Source organism: Scomber japonicus, chromosome 12 (genome assembly GCF_027409825.1).
Source record: "Scomber japonicus isolate fScoJap1 chromosome 12, fScoJap1.pri, whole genome shotgun sequence".
In the NCBI taxonomy this organism is placed as follows: domain Eukaryota; kingdom Metazoa; phylum Chordata; class Actinopteri; order Scombriformes; family Scombridae; genus Scomber; species Scomber japonicus.
Genome location: NC_070589.1, coordinates 11,633,740 through 11,652,669, shown reverse-complemented (window position 1 = coordinate 11,652,669; position 18,930 = coordinate 11,633,740). Strand labels below are relative to the sequence as shown.

Genomic DNA, 18,930 nt, shown 5'->3' with positions numbered 1-18,930 from the left:
AACCAAATATTCTTGAAGGGGGAAGACATAAAAGTGAGTATTAATTATGCATGTACCAAAAATCAATGTGGGTGTCAGATTTTCACCACTATGACCTTTTAGTTGCTCACATTAAAACTGCAGTGCAGCTATACAAAAATGTTGGCTTTCTCAGCAAGTGATCTGCTTTTTGGCTCTACTCCGCTCAATTTAAAGCTTGACCATGCATGACCTTCTCATGATTTTGCCCAAATCAATAATTGTCCTCATTTGACATAAAGACAGAGAGAGAGAGAGAGAGAGAGAGAGAGAGAGAGAGAGAGAGAGAGAGAGAGAGGCAGACAGAGAGAGAGAGAGAGAGAGAGAGAGAGAGAGAGAGAGACAGAGAGAAAGGGAGAGCAGCTCTCGACTCTCTGCTGTGTCAAAGTGAGCAAGTGCGTGGGAGGAGATGTTCAACATGTGCTGCATAGGCACAGTCTGTGGTGGAGGGAGAAAAGAAACAGAGTGAGAGAGAGAGAAAAAGAGAGGGAAGGCCTACACGATATGAAAATATCACGTCAGCCACATCTATAGGGGGGAGATAAACAAAACGTTTCTGCAGCACAACACACATTTCTGAGATGCCATCTGAGCTGCTCCTCAGGCTTATAAATCTGATCTAAGTGCTCTCATTAATGTTGCATGTTGTCCACTTTTTTTGCACCAAAGCACAATTGTCTATGTGAAAATCACTGAAATACTCAATATCTGCAGCTTGTATAATGCTTCAGGGACTAAAAACATAGGGGTATGACTGTGGCCCTGATAAGATGCAAAGATTGTTATATTACAGTAAGTCTGTCGTGTTTTCCACTCCGCAGTTTATCATACATGAGCTTTGTTCCATAACAAGTACAGATGAACAATATAGCTGTACAGTAAATGTTTGCCAGGAAATATAAAACACCTACAGTGTTACATTCTTTCCATTTTTAATCATCATGAAACTAATTATTTTTCACCATCATATAGGAGATGAGATGAGTCACAGCCAGTGTATTGTTTTTGTTGTTAATTCCAGTAAGGATCAGGGAGCGTCACAGTCTGCAAGCACTGACCCAGCTTCCTCTGTGCCCACTCAACTGCACTGTATTACAGGAGCGATAAGGCCTCAGCATTTCCCCCTCCACCCTGACCGGGGTTAGACAGCTGCTCTACTACACCTCCCCAGACGCTGCTCCTGCGTTTCAGCATCAGGCTCCTCGAATGTGGGCCCTGCTGCACGTTGCCTTGCGTGGAGCTGATGGAGGATGCAGATAAGACAGGCTGTTGTGACTATTCTGTCTGGAGGCTAAATGTGACGATGGTCAGATAGGCGCTGTGGGCCTGCATGTGCACATGTGGAGTGGTGTAAACATGCTTACAGACTACAATGTATGGTGGAGAAAATTTATTTAAGTAATAGCACCAATACAACAATTCAATAATAATTCATAATCCAAGACAATCCAGGGATAGATTTTGCATTCAAAATCCCATACATCCTAGATTAAGTCCACCTCTGAGGTACTTCACTCTTTATACTTCTACTTTACTACATTTCAGAGGTAAATATTGTACTTTTTACTTTACAGCGTCTGGTTGGGGCCCATTGTCACATTTCAGGTATCTGTGAGTTGTTAACCATTCCACTAAAGAGACCAACATTTCACAACAAAACAAAAAATGAAAACAGATTTGTGCAGCAGAACTTTTCTTTTTCTTTTTCACCGGGCTCCCATTAATCATCTTATGACCTTTTGGAGGACCCTGACCCCTAGGTTGGGAACTGTATGTAAAGTAGGTTAAACTAGTTCCATCTCCAGCAGCTACAAGAGTCGCATGCTTCTTCCAAATGGGTGCACAAGTTTTGACAATCTAACACTGCATTTTGCTGCTTAACTAATACTTTGTTTTTTGATACTTGAAGTATTTTGCTAATTATACTTCCTTTACTTAAGTAGGATGTTGAATGCAGGCTTTTCATTCTATTTTTACATTGCAGACCGGGCATTTTTACTTAAGTAAATGATCAGAGTACATCTTTCACAACGGTTGAAACGTGACAAAGGGCTGCAACGTGACACTGTTTGTTTTTTTTTAGAGTTCACAGGCCAAAAATGGTGAGAACCAGTAGTTTAATTTTTTACAATGTGTAGATATAATGTTTTTAAATAATACAAAATCCTATTAAGAAAAGTAACTAGTCAGATAAATAAAGGTATTGAGTAAAATAAACCTAAACATTTCATTTAAGTACATTAGCTACTTGAATAAATGTACTTAATTACATTCCACCACTGATAGTGTATGTGCTTATGTGCTTTGTGAGCTTACCACTGAAGACGCAGGAAGTGTATCAGAGCTCATCTACAAACAGTGTCTGTGTAAAATACACCGGTTTACCAGCATGTAAATGTGTCAAAGAGCAGCACGGTAGAGGGCCTACGTGCAGCTTGCAGCACCACCAAAGATGCCATGCCTTGTCTTCACTCTACCATGTGAGCCAGCCTTGTCGCAAGCCTAACAGCAGCAGGGCAGCTTAATTTCTTATCGGTCTTCATTTCTTTGTGTTTTTGTGTCTCAAAACAGAAATTGCAACATGAAAGGGGAGTTGACAGACTGAACCTTTATCTGCCTGTGCCATTTGAAAAGTGGACTCTCTCCAGTGCTGTTAGCTGGGGGTTTAGAAAATGTAGTGTCAGTGAGGGCAAATGTAAGATCTTTATTTACTTTGAAGTCATTCACACTGGGGCCCTTTAGGCAAGCATGTGCCATCAATACTGTCATCCTCTGCTGGACACACAATCACTGATGATAGCACAGATGGTACAACATGAGAGGCATGGTTTTAACACTTAATTAAAAATGTATTTATAGGCTGTTCGGTCCTTTGATGAACCTGGCATTGGTGTAGTATGAGGAGATTGTTTAACTTGTGTTGTTAACTTGTGATAATCTTTTATTTCTCGTTATTTGGGGTGCCACAAACCCCAATATTAATTTACTTATTCATTTTTTTCTGACCTTATTAAAACCCAATATGTTCAAGAGTACTGAAGAGGTGGGGAAAACATGGAAACTGGAGTACTGTTTTTATACCACTAAAGGCATTTTTTTATATGTTATGTTCTGTGCATGGACAAATACTGTATATATTATTTTGTTTGGAATATATGTTCAGAAACAAGTATAAAGCATGTAAACAATGTTATAATTGCTTTTGTGAGCTGTTGAAGATGGCACAGAGGATAAACGGATAAACAGTTCATACACATTTTTATGTTTTATGTTTTAATATAAGCTTACTGTTACCATTTAAAACTTAGGCCTATCTAAAATTCAGAAAACCTCTGCTAAGATTTTTTTTTAATGAGCATTGTATCAATGGTGAGCTAGATGTGTTTAATGCAGAGTGGGGTTAAGTTGACAGTTACTTACTTTATTATGCTGACAAACAAGACATTATGTAGTATTATGCTAGACATTGTAATACTGCTAATATTATTAACCATGTAGTTAATGTATTTATCTCCTTTAGGTAGAACGATCCATGAATCAAACTCTGGTCTGGACTTGAGGTTGAGTAGGTTAGTTAGTTAGTTAGTTAGTCATCATTTTAAAAATCGAAAAATCTATTTATGAATATGAATGAATGAATGAATGAATGAATGAATTAATTTAATATGATAATGCAAACCCAGGTTGGGGCTTGGGTTTTTAAATCATCTGTTTGTTGCTTTGTTACGTTTCTGTGCTTCTGTGAGACAGGAGATGAATTACATTTTAAAAAGAAGAAAAAGAAAACCTCTGATTAGATCAGAAATGCTAAAAATATATATTTTTGCAGTGCAGCAGCGACACCGTGTGGCCACATAGGGGCAAACGCAGGGTGATTTCACCTGCAGTAAACCCAGACTTCCGGCGGGCGTCGCCGTAGAGCCGCTGCGCCGCTCTGACTGCACAGACAGCAGAAGTCAACCAAACTATTTCTGCTACAGCTGATTCGGTCGCCATCTTTTGTAGCGAACATAAACAACAGCGGCGCTTTAACGTTGGCATTTACATTGTATCGGTGCTGTTTGGAAAGGAAACGACAGCCAGTCATCCCGCCGGAGCTCCGAGGTTTCCAACCGACGATGACAGTTGATTTTGTCCGCTGAGCCGCCGTGTCAGCCGGGTGAGCGAGCAGCAGCTGGGTCGTCAGCTGATGTTAACATTGCTTGTAAACGGGTTGTTGTGTGAGCGAGCAGGATGCCATGACAACGGTGCGGCTGTCATTAGCGCTCTCTGGGGGTATTTAACATTTTAGAGCTCGCTGTGTGTCTGTTTTTTTTTGTGAGCGATGAACGACAAACGCAGTGTGGGTGTTTAAAAACCATGTTACGATAACAGGACATAAACAAAAACGAGCTGACATTAGTAAGCCAGGCTCATCAGGCCATTGTGTTATCCGAGCCAGAGATGCCACTATGTCTCAAAACACTCGAGTTTCTGCTCTGAGTTCAGCTATAACCTCTTTTATTTTACACAGAGATGGGAGTCCAGTGTGGATTTCCTCACCGGGAGGGAGCGGGGGTTTAAAGGGGGCGGGGAGGGCAGCAGAGGGGCCTTGCTGCTCGTCAGCCCTGCAGAGATGGACCAAGAGTATGAGAGACGTCTGCTGAGGCAAATCAACCACCAGAACCTGCCGACAGAGGCCCGCCTGACCAAGGTGAGATACAGAGAGGGACAAGCTGGTTAAATGACTGCTGGTGCATGCACCACTATCTTTATTATAACATAGACTGACTGCATGATTGGAATTAATAATGAAGTTCTGCTTATCCACACAGTATAGTATGAGCAGGGACCAATTTAGGAATTATATGACTCCTGAGTTATTACTCTCCCCCTCCCCTCCCCTAACCCTAACCCCCCCCTTTTTTTACAATATAATAACATCCTTCCTGGATTTTGTATGACTTTACTATCTTTCTCTCTGACCATCCCAGTGTGTAAGTGCTACCTGCAGTCCTGTCAGCGTTAAATCAGGGGACCGCTTCATTCCCACCCGCGCTGGAAGTAACTGGAGCATCAACTTCCACTATGCCAATGTGAGCAATTCATTTACATGTCAACTCAGTCTGCTGTTCACTTGACTTGCCATGCTGTGCCACAAGAAGGCCAACTGTAACAGTGATTCTGAAAGTATTCCATGTTAAGGACCCTTTAATTGACACATACTACATCACAGAAGCCCATTTGATAATATTTGCTCCCAGGGTCCCACATCTGATAAGATTTTGTTCCTTTTAGATGTTTAACTACAGAAAGTGTATGAAACTCATAACCAAAGTAATCATACATTCTGTCATTACTTATGAATCCATTGCTTATAGATGGATTTAAAGCTGGGGACTAGTGGTCCAGTAACCAAAAGCTGTAGCTATAGTTGACATACTGTTCCCTTTCTCTACAGGAGAACTGTCGCTCTCCCAACCAGAACCACAAAGCGAAAGATGCCAGTTCAGATTCAAGCAAAGGTCAGAAATCTGCTGTGGACGATAGTTTATGTGAACTTGTGCTTGTGGGGTAATTTTAAATTTTATCTTTGGCCATATCTCCCAAACATCACCACTCCCCCCCCCCCCCCCCCACACCTCCAGATGCTGTGGCGTATGCTGCCCTGTTGAGGAATGAGTTGCTTGGGGCAGGGATAGAGACTGTGCCAGACCCCCACACGGACGACCGACGTCACGCAGTCCTCTCTCAAGACTCTCACAGCCTGTTTAGGGTAACGTATGAGTCATGAAAAAATAAAAAGTTCCCATAATCTCTGTAGTGCATTCAATTGCTAGAGTGAATCAACAGTAGAAATTTCTAGCTAAGATTGTGCTGTGTGTGTTCATTCTCCATAGTACACTGTCCACACGAAGAGAGTGCCTTTTGATAGCGATAATGAAGTCTCACCGTACTCCCTTTCTCCACTTAGTAACAAGAGGTATGAAATATCTCTCTTTGCTGCACACTGAACAGATTTTGCACTTTAGCTATACTTTCAGATAACTGGTTGATTAACTTCTCCCATTCCTTTTTTGATATTTCCGTAGTCACAAGCTGCTCCGCTCTCCTCGTAAGCCAGCACGGAAGATCTCCAAGATCCCCTTCAAAGTGCTGGATGCTCCGGAGCTGCAGGATGACTTCTACCTCAACCTGGTAGACTGGTCAGCGGGTAACCTGCTCAGTGTCGGCCTGGGAGCCTGTGTCTACCTGTGGAGTGCCTGCACCAGCCAGGTCAGGGGCAGATGTTTCAATTTTAGAGTGTAATTCCTCCCCAGTTGTCTGAAAAGTGTTTTTAGGCTTGTTGTGTTGCAAAGTGCTTAACTGTAAATGTATTTTGTGTGTTATATAACAGGTGACAAGGTTATGTGACCTCTCGGTGGACGGGGACTCTGTTACTTCAGTTTGTTGGAATGAGAGGGTGAGCTGCCAGCATTGAATCTATTTTTAATGAGAAGCAATACTCGTTTATAGGAAAGAATCACAGTTCGATCGTCCCTGAATTTGATCTGGCTTTGGCTTTGGTCCCATCAGGGAAGTCTGGTCGCTGTCGGAACCCACAAGGGGTACGTTCAGATCTGGGACGCAGCAGGAGGGAGGAAGCTGACCAGTCTGGAGGGTCACTCAGCCCGTGTAGGTCAGTCATAGCCACAGAGAAGTGGAATCACACACAGCTGGTTAAAGTCTGTTTGCCTTTAGGAAAAGAAACAGACATGCAGACTACGTGGAAAAAATGAGAATGTTATAGCAGAGGTTTTATTTTAGAAAATTCAGCTGTTGTTATTTTGTTCATAAACGTGTCATTATCAGATATCAAGAAACACCAAATGGGGTTTTTGATAGCCTCAGTGAAATATGAGACCTTCCCCTCTTCCCCTTTGTGCCCAAGGTGCCCTGGCGTGGAACGGGGAGCAGCTGTCGTCGGGAAGTCGTGACAGAGTGATCCTACAGCGGGATGTCAGAACCCCCCCTTCTGCTGAGAGGAGGTTGCAAGGTCATCGGCAAGAAGTGTGTGGTCTTAAATGGTCCCCTGACCACCAGCACCTTGCGTCCGGAGGCAATGACAACAAGGTGTGAGATGAAGAATTTCTTTTGTTATTTTGGTCAGTGAATAAGATAAAATATCTTCACCTAGCTTTAAAGGAATGAAATAAAAAAAAGCCAATTTATCCAACTGTTATTCATCTTACATTAAATCTTTCCTGTCAGTTACTGGTGTGGAACAGCTCCAGCCTACTCCCAGTGCAGCAGTACAGTGACCACCTGGCAGCAGTGAAAGCCATTGCATGGTCCCCCCACCAACACGGGCTGCTGGCGTCAGGCGGCGGCACTGCTGACCGCTGCCTGCGCTTCTGGAATACACTAACAGGCCAGGCACTGCAGAGCACAGACACGGGCTCCCAGGTCTGCAACCTGGCCTGGTCCAAACATGCCAATGAACTGGTGAGGATGCATATGCACACACATGCACACTCACACACACTTAGTTGTCTTACAAGGGAACTAAATCTCTGTACCTAGATATTGGTCTAGGATTTTAAAACACATTAAAATGGAAAGTGTGCAGTTTTTGTTGAGGTTGTAGTCAGTGTTGGTGTTATACTCCACCCTCCTAATGGTTTTAAATTGTGTCGATGACGTGATGTAACCCAGTGTCAATTGGTGTAACCAGTATTTTTTCAAAAATTTGATTTTATATATGTATATATATATATATATATATATATATAACCAACATAAATACAAAATATACATTTTAACAAACCTGATGCTGCCAACTCTTATTTGTCACTGACCCAAATAGAGACAGACTGAATATTAGATACATGTTTTTTGCATAATGCATTTTAGTGCAAAAATAATTCCAATTCCAGGATATGTAGAAATGTATTTTTTCACACTTTCTGAGTTGCTTTTCTTTTTATCCTTTTAAGGTAAGCACTCACGGCTACTCTCAGAACCAGATCTTGGTGTGGAAATATCCGTCACTAACACAGGTGGCCAAGTTGACAGGACACTCCTACAGAGTGCTGTACCTGGTAAGACTATAGGTCAAATGAAAGGCCATACATCTGCAATGCAACTGTTAGATCTATCCCGCTTTCAGTTTCTAAAATAGCAGAAATAACCTGTTTTCATATATTTATCAGAGCTAATATCCAACTAGCTATATAACTGTGCTCATTATCATCCTTTCATGTTTCTGTCCTCCCCTCTCAGGCCGTGTCACCAGATGGAGAAGCCATTGTTACAGGCGCTGGAGATGAAACACTACGATTTTGGAACGTCTTCAGTAAGACACGTTGCACCAAGGTACGGATTTTTTTAATTACAAAACCACATTATGTATTATATACACCTGTCTGTCATCTCTTCCATAGCCAATAAATGAATATCTTGAAAGAATCTCAACATTTTTCTAAATCTCACCTCTCTGAAAACACTCAGGGCTCCTTGTGTTGATCGAGTAAAACTATTGCTTCAAAGCTGCTATGATGAGGTCTACATGATTTCTAATTCTGAGTTTTTGAATCTCACCAAACAAGAAGACATCTAAAACTCCTTGATATTGATTTCGCACTGATATGCAGTACCAGTCAAAAGTTTGGACACACTTTCCCATTCACATCAATGAGACATGACTGTACATGTAAAAACAAACGTGCATTATAGGACAGTTTGACACACTTTCATATCTTTTTATTACATTTGAATTTCTTCGTTTTCCTCAGGAATCAAAGTCAGTGCTGAACCTCTTCACCAGAATACGATAGTGGACGGCTCGGGTCAGGACTGGTTCAGTTAATAAGCTGTGGTTGAACTGCACAGAGTCACCAATGACACTCACAAGACTAGCTTCTACTCTCAAGTGCACCGACCACCACTACAACAGCACTTCTCAAATCCTCTTTTTTTTTCTACGAAGGATGCAGTCCAAACCTAAACTTCAACTGCCACCCCTCACAGTGATGTCACACTGATTAAAAAAACGAACAAGCAGTCTACTGTCAGGACATGTTGTCTGCTTTTAAAAAAAACACTAGTCTTGTTTTCTTTTCTGTTGTGGATGTGATAAAATTGTTTCATGATATATTAGCAGAAGTATATGTGTACAAGAGTTCTAAGCTATATAATGTTATGACGTCACATTTTTAAAAAGGCTCTCCTTTGTAACAGAGAGAAGAAGAAGCCTGGCTCGGGTGGGAAGGAGGTGTGTGTGTGGGGAGGGGGGGGGGGGGGTTTCTATATTTTGATAATGTGTGAATATGATCTACAAACAGTATGCGGAAGAGAGACAATAAATAAGTGAACACACACACAGTTGCTCATGCAGCTGCAACAAATTGTTTATTAGTGTTTTTTGTTTTTTTAGTTCCTCTTTTGAATCCATGAATGTCACATCTGGGGATTTCTTCTGCTTTCAAACTGACAATGGTATTTTATTAAAAACATGTTGCACAAAGCCCACGCATGCTAATACTAGCCATTTTCAAAGTCCTCTTATTAGTCTGTGTTTCTGCTTTGGTTCAGTCCAAGTATCATGGATTTTGAGTCCAGTGTCACCTCCCCACAAGTGAGCAGTCCTATTTGTTTTTGCTCCTTCTGCTTCTGAAACACAATTCAGATTGGCTTTTTGGGTCACTTTTCCCCAAAAAAATGAAAGCTGAGATGCAACAGTGGCATCTCAGGCTAATAATCTGAGTATCCAGACCCCTGCAGGCCTCTGCAGAGCAGCGAGAACTCCTTCACGATCTCCTTAACGCGGTGCTTGTTGGTTTGCTCCCTGGGAGGAAAGAAACAACGTGTCACTAGTTACACTATTAACATTTTTATTTTTGTCTGTCATCCAGGTCAGTGATTGATGATGATGATGTATTTGATTTCCTTTGCTTAAAGTGAGAACACTATCCAACAATACAGGAAACATTATAGCCATTATGATGGAAACATTAAGGGTATTTAAGCTGTGCAATATCAACATTATTACCATATTAGTAATTATGACATGCATATTCTTTGTTATTGTTATATTACAGTTTTCTCAATTGATTTGATGCACTTTTACCTGCTGTGTTTGAAGACAGCAAATGCAATATTCATAACAATATTCAAATGCAGTAACGTTCTAGTTCTTTTCACAGCAATCACAGAAAACGTCTCAGCTCATTCACTGTGTGAGAATATTAGAGGTACAACATTCTTGTCTGTGTACTCTGTAAAGACACATAAGTAGATACCAGGTGACCTATTGCTAAAATAGAGGAAAAAGCAAAAAGAGAAGGAAAAGCAGCTGATCTGATGTAGGGGTGTGTGTGAGTGAAAGGTGTTTGGGGTTGTCCATCTTTACAGTATAATATTAATATACATTGGACAACATGAAGTTCTGTCAGGCCACATTGCAGTGTTTCAAACCCACCCAACAATAACAATGTTATTACAAACCATTCATAATGTCATGTTTAAGATGTACTCTGTGTTGACACCACTGTAATTTTCACCTTTGAGTGAGGAGTTTTTCTTTGCTGTGTTTTCATTTTTGCCTTTTAGAGATTGCATTTGCCAATGTTTGTTTTTGTTGTTTGTGTCACATATTCTCAATATTGGGCGTTTATTACCTTAGAAGCTGCTGACTGAAGGTGTGTTTCTGCTCTGTGGAGACCTGGGCAGAGGGGAACCCTGGCGCCTGCAGTGTTTCTTTGAGCCACTGGGACAGCAGGGCAGGGCAGTGTCTGTTTAAACTCAGCAGCACCTCAGAAAAATGCTCTGTCAGACTGCGAGGAGACCCGCCTCCAACTGCCTGAGACCAAAATAAAAACACAGTGTCATAACATCAGTAAACAGTGTGATGACAGGTTTATATTAGACTAAATATCAGGGATAAATTGCATGCACAGGATGTGAACTGCACGCTAATATTTTGTTTACAAAGTGTCTGTGTGTGTGTGTGTGTGTGTGTGTGTGTGTGTGTGTGTGTGTGTGTGTGTGTGTGTGTGTGTGTGTGTGTGTCTGGTTCACCTGGAGTATGGTCTCTGTCAGGAGCTTCCCATCCCTCTGCAGCACTTCACCCAGTGATGGCATGTCCTTACAGCGAGGCAGCAGCTCTGTCTGCCAGAGAAAAGTCAGAAATCACAAGACTTCATAAACTGATGAGTTGAAATTAGACACAAAGGATGAAAAGTGTAAAATTAAATCTTGCATGCTTCTGTCTCAACTTACAAAGAAATGACTTGTAGCTTTCACTGTAGGTGTCTCTGGAAATTTAAGTGATAGAATTCCTGGACAAAAGAAAAAGGAAAAAAAAATAGATTTTTTTAAATCTTACTGCTAATTGGCTGTTTGATATAAATATTTAAGATAATGGGGGTTAGGGTTAGGGTTGTCTGGGAAAGATTTATGAAACCAAGCACAAACATGTAGAAGCAATAAAAATCACAACATAACATTCATCATTATAAATATGACACACTTTACTAATCCTCAAAAGCTGGACACCTTTCCTTAAATATGTAATAAATATCTGAGCTATACGATCCCTTTGCCAATGACTTGTATACAGTACAAGAATATATATATATACTCACCACAGTAAAACAGCGCTTTCACATCCAGTTCATCAGACAGATACAAATCAGGTTTTCTTTTAAGAATCTAACAGGAATGAACACACTACATGTTACACCATATCATTATGTGAGAGGCAGTAGTGCATAAAGATGGACAGGTGTATTCAACCAACCTGAGCATGAAGGTGCATAAATGATTCTGCAATATCAGGATGATCCCTTGGACCTGTAAAATAAATATAAAATAAAATCAAGACAAAGTTACAGAATGTATAAAAATTAATTCAATTTATTTGCAGGTGTATTAAATATTACCTTGTTGAAATATGGTGAGTGTGGCATTAGTCAAAACTACAATAAGGCTTTTAATGGAAGACGTGTGTTGATCCTCTCCAGCAAATATGTGAACCATCTAAAAAGAAAATGGAAAAAAAGAGAATGACATCTAAGCCCAAAAGCATGCTGGACTCATCATTACATTTGGAGGGATAATGCTTTTATCCAGGCTGTGATCTGTGGAGGCGTACCTGACGTGTCAGGTCCAGAGCTGAGGCTTGTGGGAAGGCACTATAGATCTGCCCCAGCATCTCACTCAGCTGAGCCACCATGGGCCCGAAATCATGTAGGAGGGTTCGAACTGACTTATCAAATACCCCACACACCGCCTGGAGGGGAGAGGGGGGGGGGAACTGTGAGCAAGTGTGAGTCAGTACACACACACACACACACACACACAGACAAATCATACATGCACATACACTCACAACACCATAAACATACATATTTTTGCAAGCGGTTAAAAACCCTCCTACCTCGACCACCTCTGAGTCATCAAGCCATTTGCTGAGGATGGTCTGGATCAATGTGAACACTTGCTGCAGCACAACCACAACCTAAAAAATGACATACAATTTGGTATCAGTTGTAGAGCAATACATAGAATACAGGTAGAAATTGTTGGAATGTACAGAATAGTTAAACTAATTTAAATACATTTCATAAGAATACAAAAAAAGTATTTTACTTTTAGGTCATTGCAAAACATTTAAAAATTGTGCATGCTGACTTAATCATTAAGAAACAGTTAATGTAGGATGATACTTATTTCCTGGGTACACCGAGGACAAACAGGATAGGATAGAAAGGATTTGTGACACTTATGTTCATGAGTACACCATCTCCACAAAGGTTTTGTATGTTATCATAACAACCAGAACCTACTGGGTTGCGTGAGGTCTGGGACGGTGGGGGTCTGGGGTTGACTGATCCCTCTACACCGTCTGCCTGTCTGTTGATATCCAGAGTGGTAAAGAGACTGGACAGCATCCCCAGGATGTGGATGATGGACTGTTTGTTGGTGGGATCAGGCTGCAGAGAGAGAAAACGTGGTCAGGTGTGACATGAACAGTTAAAGCCTTTGGTGACAGCAACCACAGAAGACAAAGATTAAATGTGAAAGAAAACTGTGAGAGGGAGGAGTAATTTTACTGCTGTTATTGTAAAAGTTGAGTCAGTGTTTGCCGATGCAAAAATGCTGCAATGAAAGAAAGTCGCTTGTGTCTGTGTCAGAGATAGTCGAAACATGGAGCTCATTAGAATGTATCTACTCTCATAACTGTGCATTATCTTCATCTAAATCTCTGCACACAATGTGACACAGTATTTACAATTTAAGTAGTATTATTTCTATTAAGTATACTTTTAATAATAAAAAGGTTATGCACAGTATTACATAAATCTTAAAATTATGACAATTGTTGCTTTGAAAGGTAGTTCATCATTATTTCTTACTTGCAGTATACTGGTATTTCCACTAATCAGTGTACATTGTTACCAGGTCTTCTTACTGTATACTATATTGGATTGATTCATAATGCAATAAATTACTTTTAGTTTAAAATGATTAGTGAAATTATGTTTTTTTATATTTTTAAATGTTTTTAAAGCTAATGCAAGTTTTTACAGTACAGTAAGTATGCTTGAAAACCACTACTGTAATAATACATGGAAAACAGACTGCAAAAGACATCAAAATATACCCAATTAAGTGTACTTACTTCATATATGACAATCCTCTTTAATAGTACCTTGCATTATAAACACCACCCTTATTTAATTTATGCTGATCAAAGCATAAACAACACGCTATTTCTTGGGGAATTCACTAACTTATAATTGAAACCTTTATGCACAATTACTTTATAACAGTTAAATAGTACAAGAGGAATCATACAAGTATAATATATAGTTTGTACATGCGCACCACCACCTCTACTACAGTGATAATTTTACTGTTCACTGGGTTTGTTGTCTGAATTGTATCAAGTTCTTTGGTTGTACCTCCTGCTGGGCCAGTGTATCCAGCTGCTGGACGTGAGGGGTGATGAGCGAGTGGAGTCTGCCCAGAATCTCATCTACCGGCAGGGCGGACAGCAGGAAACCCAGAGCCTGCATGAGCCACATGCACTGGCTGCTCTGCACACAGACACACATGAACATACAGTGCACATCATAAACGCTGCCCTCACAGAGACGCTTGGTGCATTAATGTTTCCAGGATGAAACAGAACTGTTAAATACTGAAGGCTGTTTACTCACCTTATGGATTTCTTTAACCAGCACATCCTACAGAAAAAAAGTGTCAGTAAGTTTACAAAATAGTAATCACACCACTGTTTATAATGCACGTAGAACTTTTACAGATAAAGCTGTGTGTCTGACCTGTGACACCGTCAGGATGTCCTGAGCATACGGGCTGAGGTCGTGCCGACACTCCCTGCAGATCCTCTTCAGAGTTGATACGCTGGATATAGACAGCTCGGCCTTCACGAGACCCTGGAGCACCATGGGTAAAATGCCACCGAGCATCACTGGGTGGTCGGCCAGCCACTCAGCCAGAGATCCTGGGCAACACAGGAAAAGCAGAAGGGGGACAAAACGTGAATTAAAATACATTTATTGTATTTAATGTGTAAAATTCTGCTACATGTTAAAATTGATTTTTTTTACATGTAGGCTAATTGACAGTATGGTGTTTCAAACTAACTGGCTCCTACCTTTCCCTACTATTACACTTTTAAGTCAAAGTAGGAGGAATGAAATATGAGCTAGCACATTCAATATATATAAGAATATATTATTTATGTGAAATGTTACCTATAGTGTACATGACAGTGTCGGCCAGCATGACATTGCTGATGTTGATTCTGGGGATGAGGCCAATAAGACCGGGGATAACATCAGAGTAGTTTACATCTATGGTCTCGGCGATGGACTGGAAGCCAAATAATAAAGCCTCTGTGTCCTTGAAAAGGAGAAAGTATGATGTTAGATCATGAGAAGAGGAGGAGTGAACACAATAGCAAAGTGTAAGGTATGTGCAGGTGAACAGGTGCTGTCTGAACATGCATTTCATTTTCACACCAAGTTTTTTCATGGGATTACATTACCTGCCATACTGCTGATTGCTGGGGGTCCATCAGCTGCCCACCCAGCCTGTCATACAGGTTACTGAGCAGCTCTGCCCCCAACATTTCATAGACATACATCAGAGTGTCAGAGATGTCCACTCTGAAATGCACATACACATAAATAACATAGAAGTTATAAAAAAGAGTGGGAGTTAATGGTGTAATTACAAAACTGTGATTTACTTTTTATTTGTATTGTGAGTGGATAAAAATCTACCTTCTTAAAAACCTTCTTTACTTTCCCGTCTTACCTGTAGATTCTGAACTGCTCCTTGTCATCAGAGGACCAGGATGTGTACTCCTCCTGGGAGGGATAGTGGGATTTATGTAGCAGTACATCCACCAGTTGGAAGTAAACTGGCCTGTAGACCTGCAGGTACACGGCCTGCTTCTCCTCCTCAAATGATAAGATGTCATCCTGAACAGGCAGGACAAATAAATAAAAAATTGACAAACCAGTAAGTGCATGTAAATCCCTTCTTACAGAGAGTTATATAAATAATATCGTCTTTCTTACTAATCTGCAAGAAAAAGAGATTACACACAGAAAATAAAATCATCCTTGCATAATTCATACCTGTAGAGTGTACCAGAAAGTGAGTGTAAGCGAGCTGGTGGTCTCACTGACTGGGTAGTGCCCAGGTATACCAGTACAGAACAGAATCATGTTGACCAAGGCCAGATACTCTTGCCAGTGCTCCACTTGTTCCAACAAAACCCTGTCATACACAAACACAACGACCCAAATTAAGAAATAAAAGCCAAAAACTGAGGGTGATTGATATAAGTGATAGGCAGAGTTGTGTGTGTACCTATGTTTACCTAGAGTGAGTTTCTCCCATGGCGACGGCGATACGACAGATACCGTGTGAGGTCTCCATGTCTCCGTCCTGAGCTGCCGTCTTCAGCTGGTCATGAAGACCCAACACCAGAGGCATCAAGTTCACCAGAGCATCGATGAACCTGCACACACACACACGATTGTACCACCTTACAAGTTGATTCATATGAAAATTGATTGTGACCTTAAAACCCAGCATGTATCTCACCTCTGGCAGTCAGGCTGTGAGATGGCGTTAACTATCGTCTCAACAGCTGTGTCAAACAGCTCTGGGTTGGACAGTGCGGTGAAACAGTCCTGGACCAGCTCTTGGCTCTCCCCTAACGGCACATCCAGCCCCACCCAGCTGGACAGACAGCGGAGCACCTTCTCCTTCACCTGGTTCGACGAGTCCTGGCTTTGGAGTAGCTGACGCAGCATGGGACACACCACCGTCCACTCCCCAGCCAGGGCATCCCTCAGCTGGGTTCGTCGAGCCTGAGCCAGCCGGCTGCTCTGGAACTCCTCTGGAAGTACGGTGAGGAGCTCCAGCAGTGCGAGGCAGTGTGCTTGAGGGTCCTGCGTGGCCTCTGCACCAGAGCTGCCTTCAGGTTCAGGTTTCTGTGGCTGGAAGGCTCTTACCATGTCTGCAACTGGCTGGGACCAAGCCTGGGGAATTAAGTTAAGTGCCATAGAGGCCAGGGCTACACACAGCCGAGTCAGCACCATCTTGGGCCCTGAGGAGAAGTGCAAGATGTGGGAGAGGAGCTGCATCCTCAGGCTCTCGTGCTGGTCTGCGGGGAGCTCGCTCCAGTGACGTGAGATCTTGGTGTGGAGGGTGCTGGCGCCAAAAAACTGAACCTCTGGGAGCTTTAAAGAGGGAGATGCACACAGCAGCATTAAGATACTGTAACAGATGCTGAAACACCTGTTTTAAATTCAGCACACAGCAGTAGTAGCAGATGAGTATGCACTAATAGAGGTGTTTAAAGCAAAAGCACACAGACATACCTTGTCAGGGCTGAGCAGCACCCAGCAGAACTGCCATGCCTGTGCAGAGGCCTGGGCCTGGGTCAGCCACTTCTGGGCCAGATTCTTACGTTCCATGTCTGGGTCAAAGTACAGCTGGTAGAGCGCCTGCAGGGGGAGAGAAGAAGTGAATCAAAGTCATTATCAAGTTAAATAATGAACCAATAATCAATTATATCTATTCATTTTGATTGAGATATGGTAGTAACCATAAAGACGTGCATATCTTTTATCTTGTGTATCAGCTGCATAGAACTCCTTTTAAATTAATTGCAGAGCTGCATTAATAACCATACATGCTAGATGACCAGTTGTTTGAATGGAGTAAAAAAATGTGTTGTCATAGCAACTAATCCAAAGCACATGGTGTTAGTTATTATTAGGACAGCATATGCTTATAGCTGGTTTCATGTTACAAAAGGTCCTGTGAACCTAATCTGCCTAGACTACAATTAACAAATGCAGTTTGCCTTATTACTGTACACTGCCATTGTTTTACTGTTAGTTATTGTATAAAATATGAGATCAACTCTTTGTGGTACAGAAATCAGCGGCTGTATTGTTGAGTGGTGCAACAGAAGCTGCATCTGTAGGTCTAAATCTATAAACAGTCATTCAGTGAAGTGTGCATATTGACAAGTAACTCACCGACTCCACATTCTCCACCGTTAACTCCAACTCCACCGGGCTCTCTCCCGGATTGGCTGGAGGCTCCATCTGGCTCAACGTAAAGGTTTCTTCCTGTTGCTTCTGGGTATCCTTTAGAAATGAAAGGACGGTAGGTAAAAGCTAATTGCTTAAAACGAGCGTGCACTGTCCTCTAAAGTGTGTCAAAGCAGGCTGACAGAGGACGCAGCGGGCCATTCAGCTGTCCATACAGTACACATGTGGGCAGTGCGCTCAGGCATGACGACACACTGACCTCTGTGGGGACTGAAAAGTTGTTGCCTCACATTACCACCAGCAAACACTGTCAACTACAAGCTGTCACTGTTAAATGTCTATACACCAATCTGTGCGCCAAGCCTACATTCATACAGAACACAGTCAAAGTGGCCACAGCTTGATAGTGTGTGCCACAACGCTCTACAACAGGCGCTCCTGACGCAGGCAACTGCGTCTCTGACGCACTGACAGCTGATTGGAGTGCGCCCTCCACAGCTGAGCAACAGTGAGTGCCAACTGATGCTTTTCACAGGAACAGATGCAAAGATGAATGACTGTGAAGGAAGAAAACCACAAAGCTGGAGGTGAAAGATGAATGTGCAATGGGATCTGTGACATTTCTTTACGCTTCAGGGTAAAGACGTGTGTGTTTGTGTTGCTCCCATCGCCGCCTGCATGCAGCCAGACACACAGCCCCACCCCTACTTCTCTTCTGCCCGACTCCCTCAGGATATTTTTAGCGCTGATGATGTGCCCTGTCAAATCACGTAACGGAAACAACCTCAGAGCGAGAGACCAGAGCTACTGTGGAGAGCCCACTCGGTCCAGTCTTTTTGTGATCTCCAAGGGAGAGCCGCGAATGAGATGAAATTTGAAAACAATTTGGCGTTTTGCGTGTTGGTGGTCCTTACCGGCTCATCGCAGACAAGAGGTAGGGTGTATGTGTGTGTGTGGGGTGGGGTGGTGGTGGTTGGGATTGATGTGGACAGACTTCACATCCTGCTGACGTGAGTCGGGTTAGTTATTGATTCAGTTCACATGATGCTCTCAGAGGTCTATTGATAATATAGAAAGTTCATGCAGTGTATTGGCTTCATTTTTTATTATGATTAAATTACGTTTGATTCCTTATTTGCAACTTAATTGAGTCCACTCAACATATCTGCAGGATGTGCGCGTACAGTTGATATATTTTCAAGGTGTTGATAGAGAAGGCGAGCACTCCTTTCTCTGTGTGGTTACTCCTTTACTCATGATATATTATATTTGTGTCCACCAGCCTCCTATTTATTTATTATAACTTATTAAGCCACATGCCTGCTATGTTCAGTCTCCTCAGGGT

The 18,930-nt window shown here is 41.9% G+C and overlaps 2 protein-coding genes across 2 annotated transcripts; one reads left to right on the top strand and one right to left on the bottom strand.

Moving 5' to 3' along the window:
• The first annotated feature begins 3,993 nt into the window (after nt 1–3,993).
• fzr1b (fizzy/cell division cycle 20 related 1b) lies at nt 3,994–9,238 on the top strand. Its single transcript, XM_053329399.1, has 14 exons — nt 3,994–4,177; nt 4,532–4,711; nt 4,992–5,093; nt 5,459–5,522; nt 5,646–5,773; nt 5,898–5,980; nt 6,090–6,273; nt 6,395–6,460; nt 6,574–6,676; nt 6,929–7,110; nt 7,249–7,482; nt 7,974–8,078; nt 8,260–8,352; nt 8,772–9,238. Exons 2-14 carry the CDS (start codon nt 4,634–4,636, stop codon nt 8,811–8,813), a joined length of 1,464 nt encoding a protein of 487 aa, XP_053185374.1. The 5' UTR covers nt 3,994–4,177; nt 4,532–4,633; the 3' UTR covers nt 8,814–9,238.
• Nucleotides 9,239–9,696: 458 nt separating this feature from the next.
• LOC128368545 (importin-13-like) lies at nt 9,697–17,639 on the bottom strand. The gene is made up of 21 exons (XM_053329388.1): nt 17,571–17,639; nt 16,905–17,030; nt 16,123–16,763; nt 15,896–16,036; nt 15,651–15,792; nt 15,325–15,491; nt 15,053–15,173; nt 14,760–14,907; nt 14,325–14,506; nt 14,202–14,228; nt 13,944–14,078; nt 12,825–12,971; nt 12,416–12,496; nt 12,131–12,268; nt 11,919–12,015; nt 11,777–11,829; nt 11,622–11,688; nt 11,257–11,315; nt 11,056–11,145; nt 10,656–10,837; nt 9,697–9,823 (listed from the first exon to the last, which is right to left on the bottom strand). Exons 1-21 carry the CDS (start codon nt 17,637–17,639, stop codon nt 9,730–9,732), a joined length of 2,907 nt encoding a protein of 968 aa, XP_053185363.1. The 3' UTR covers nt 9,697–9,729.
• Nucleotides 17,640–18,930: the final 1,291 nt, after the last annotated feature.

Coding starts and splice junctions, on each gene's coding strand:
- fzr1b (XM_053329399.1), top strand. CDS start 4,634: ATGGACCAAGAGTATGAGAGACGTCTGCTGAGGCAAATCAACCACCAG. Junction 5,094..5,458: donor TCAACTTCCACTATGCCAAT/GTGAGCAATTCA, acceptor CTTTCTCTACAG/GAGAACTGTCGCTCTCCCAA. Junction 5,523..5,645: donor CAGTTCAGATTCAAGCAAAG/GTCAGAAATCTG, acceptor CCACACCTCCAG/ATGCTGTGGCGTATGCTGCC.
- LOC128368545 (XM_053329388.1), bottom strand. CDS start 17,639: ATGGAGCCTCCAGCCAATCCGGGAGAGAGCCCGGTGGAGTTGGAGTTA. Junction 15,793..15,895: donor ATGGGAGAAACTCACTCTAG/GTAAACATAGGT, acceptor TGTGTATGACAG/GGTTTTGTTGGAACAAGTGG. Junction 14,079..14,201: donor TGGTTAAAGAAATCCATAAG/GTGAGTAAACAG, acceptor GTCTGTGTGCAG/AGCAGCCAGTGCATGTGGCT.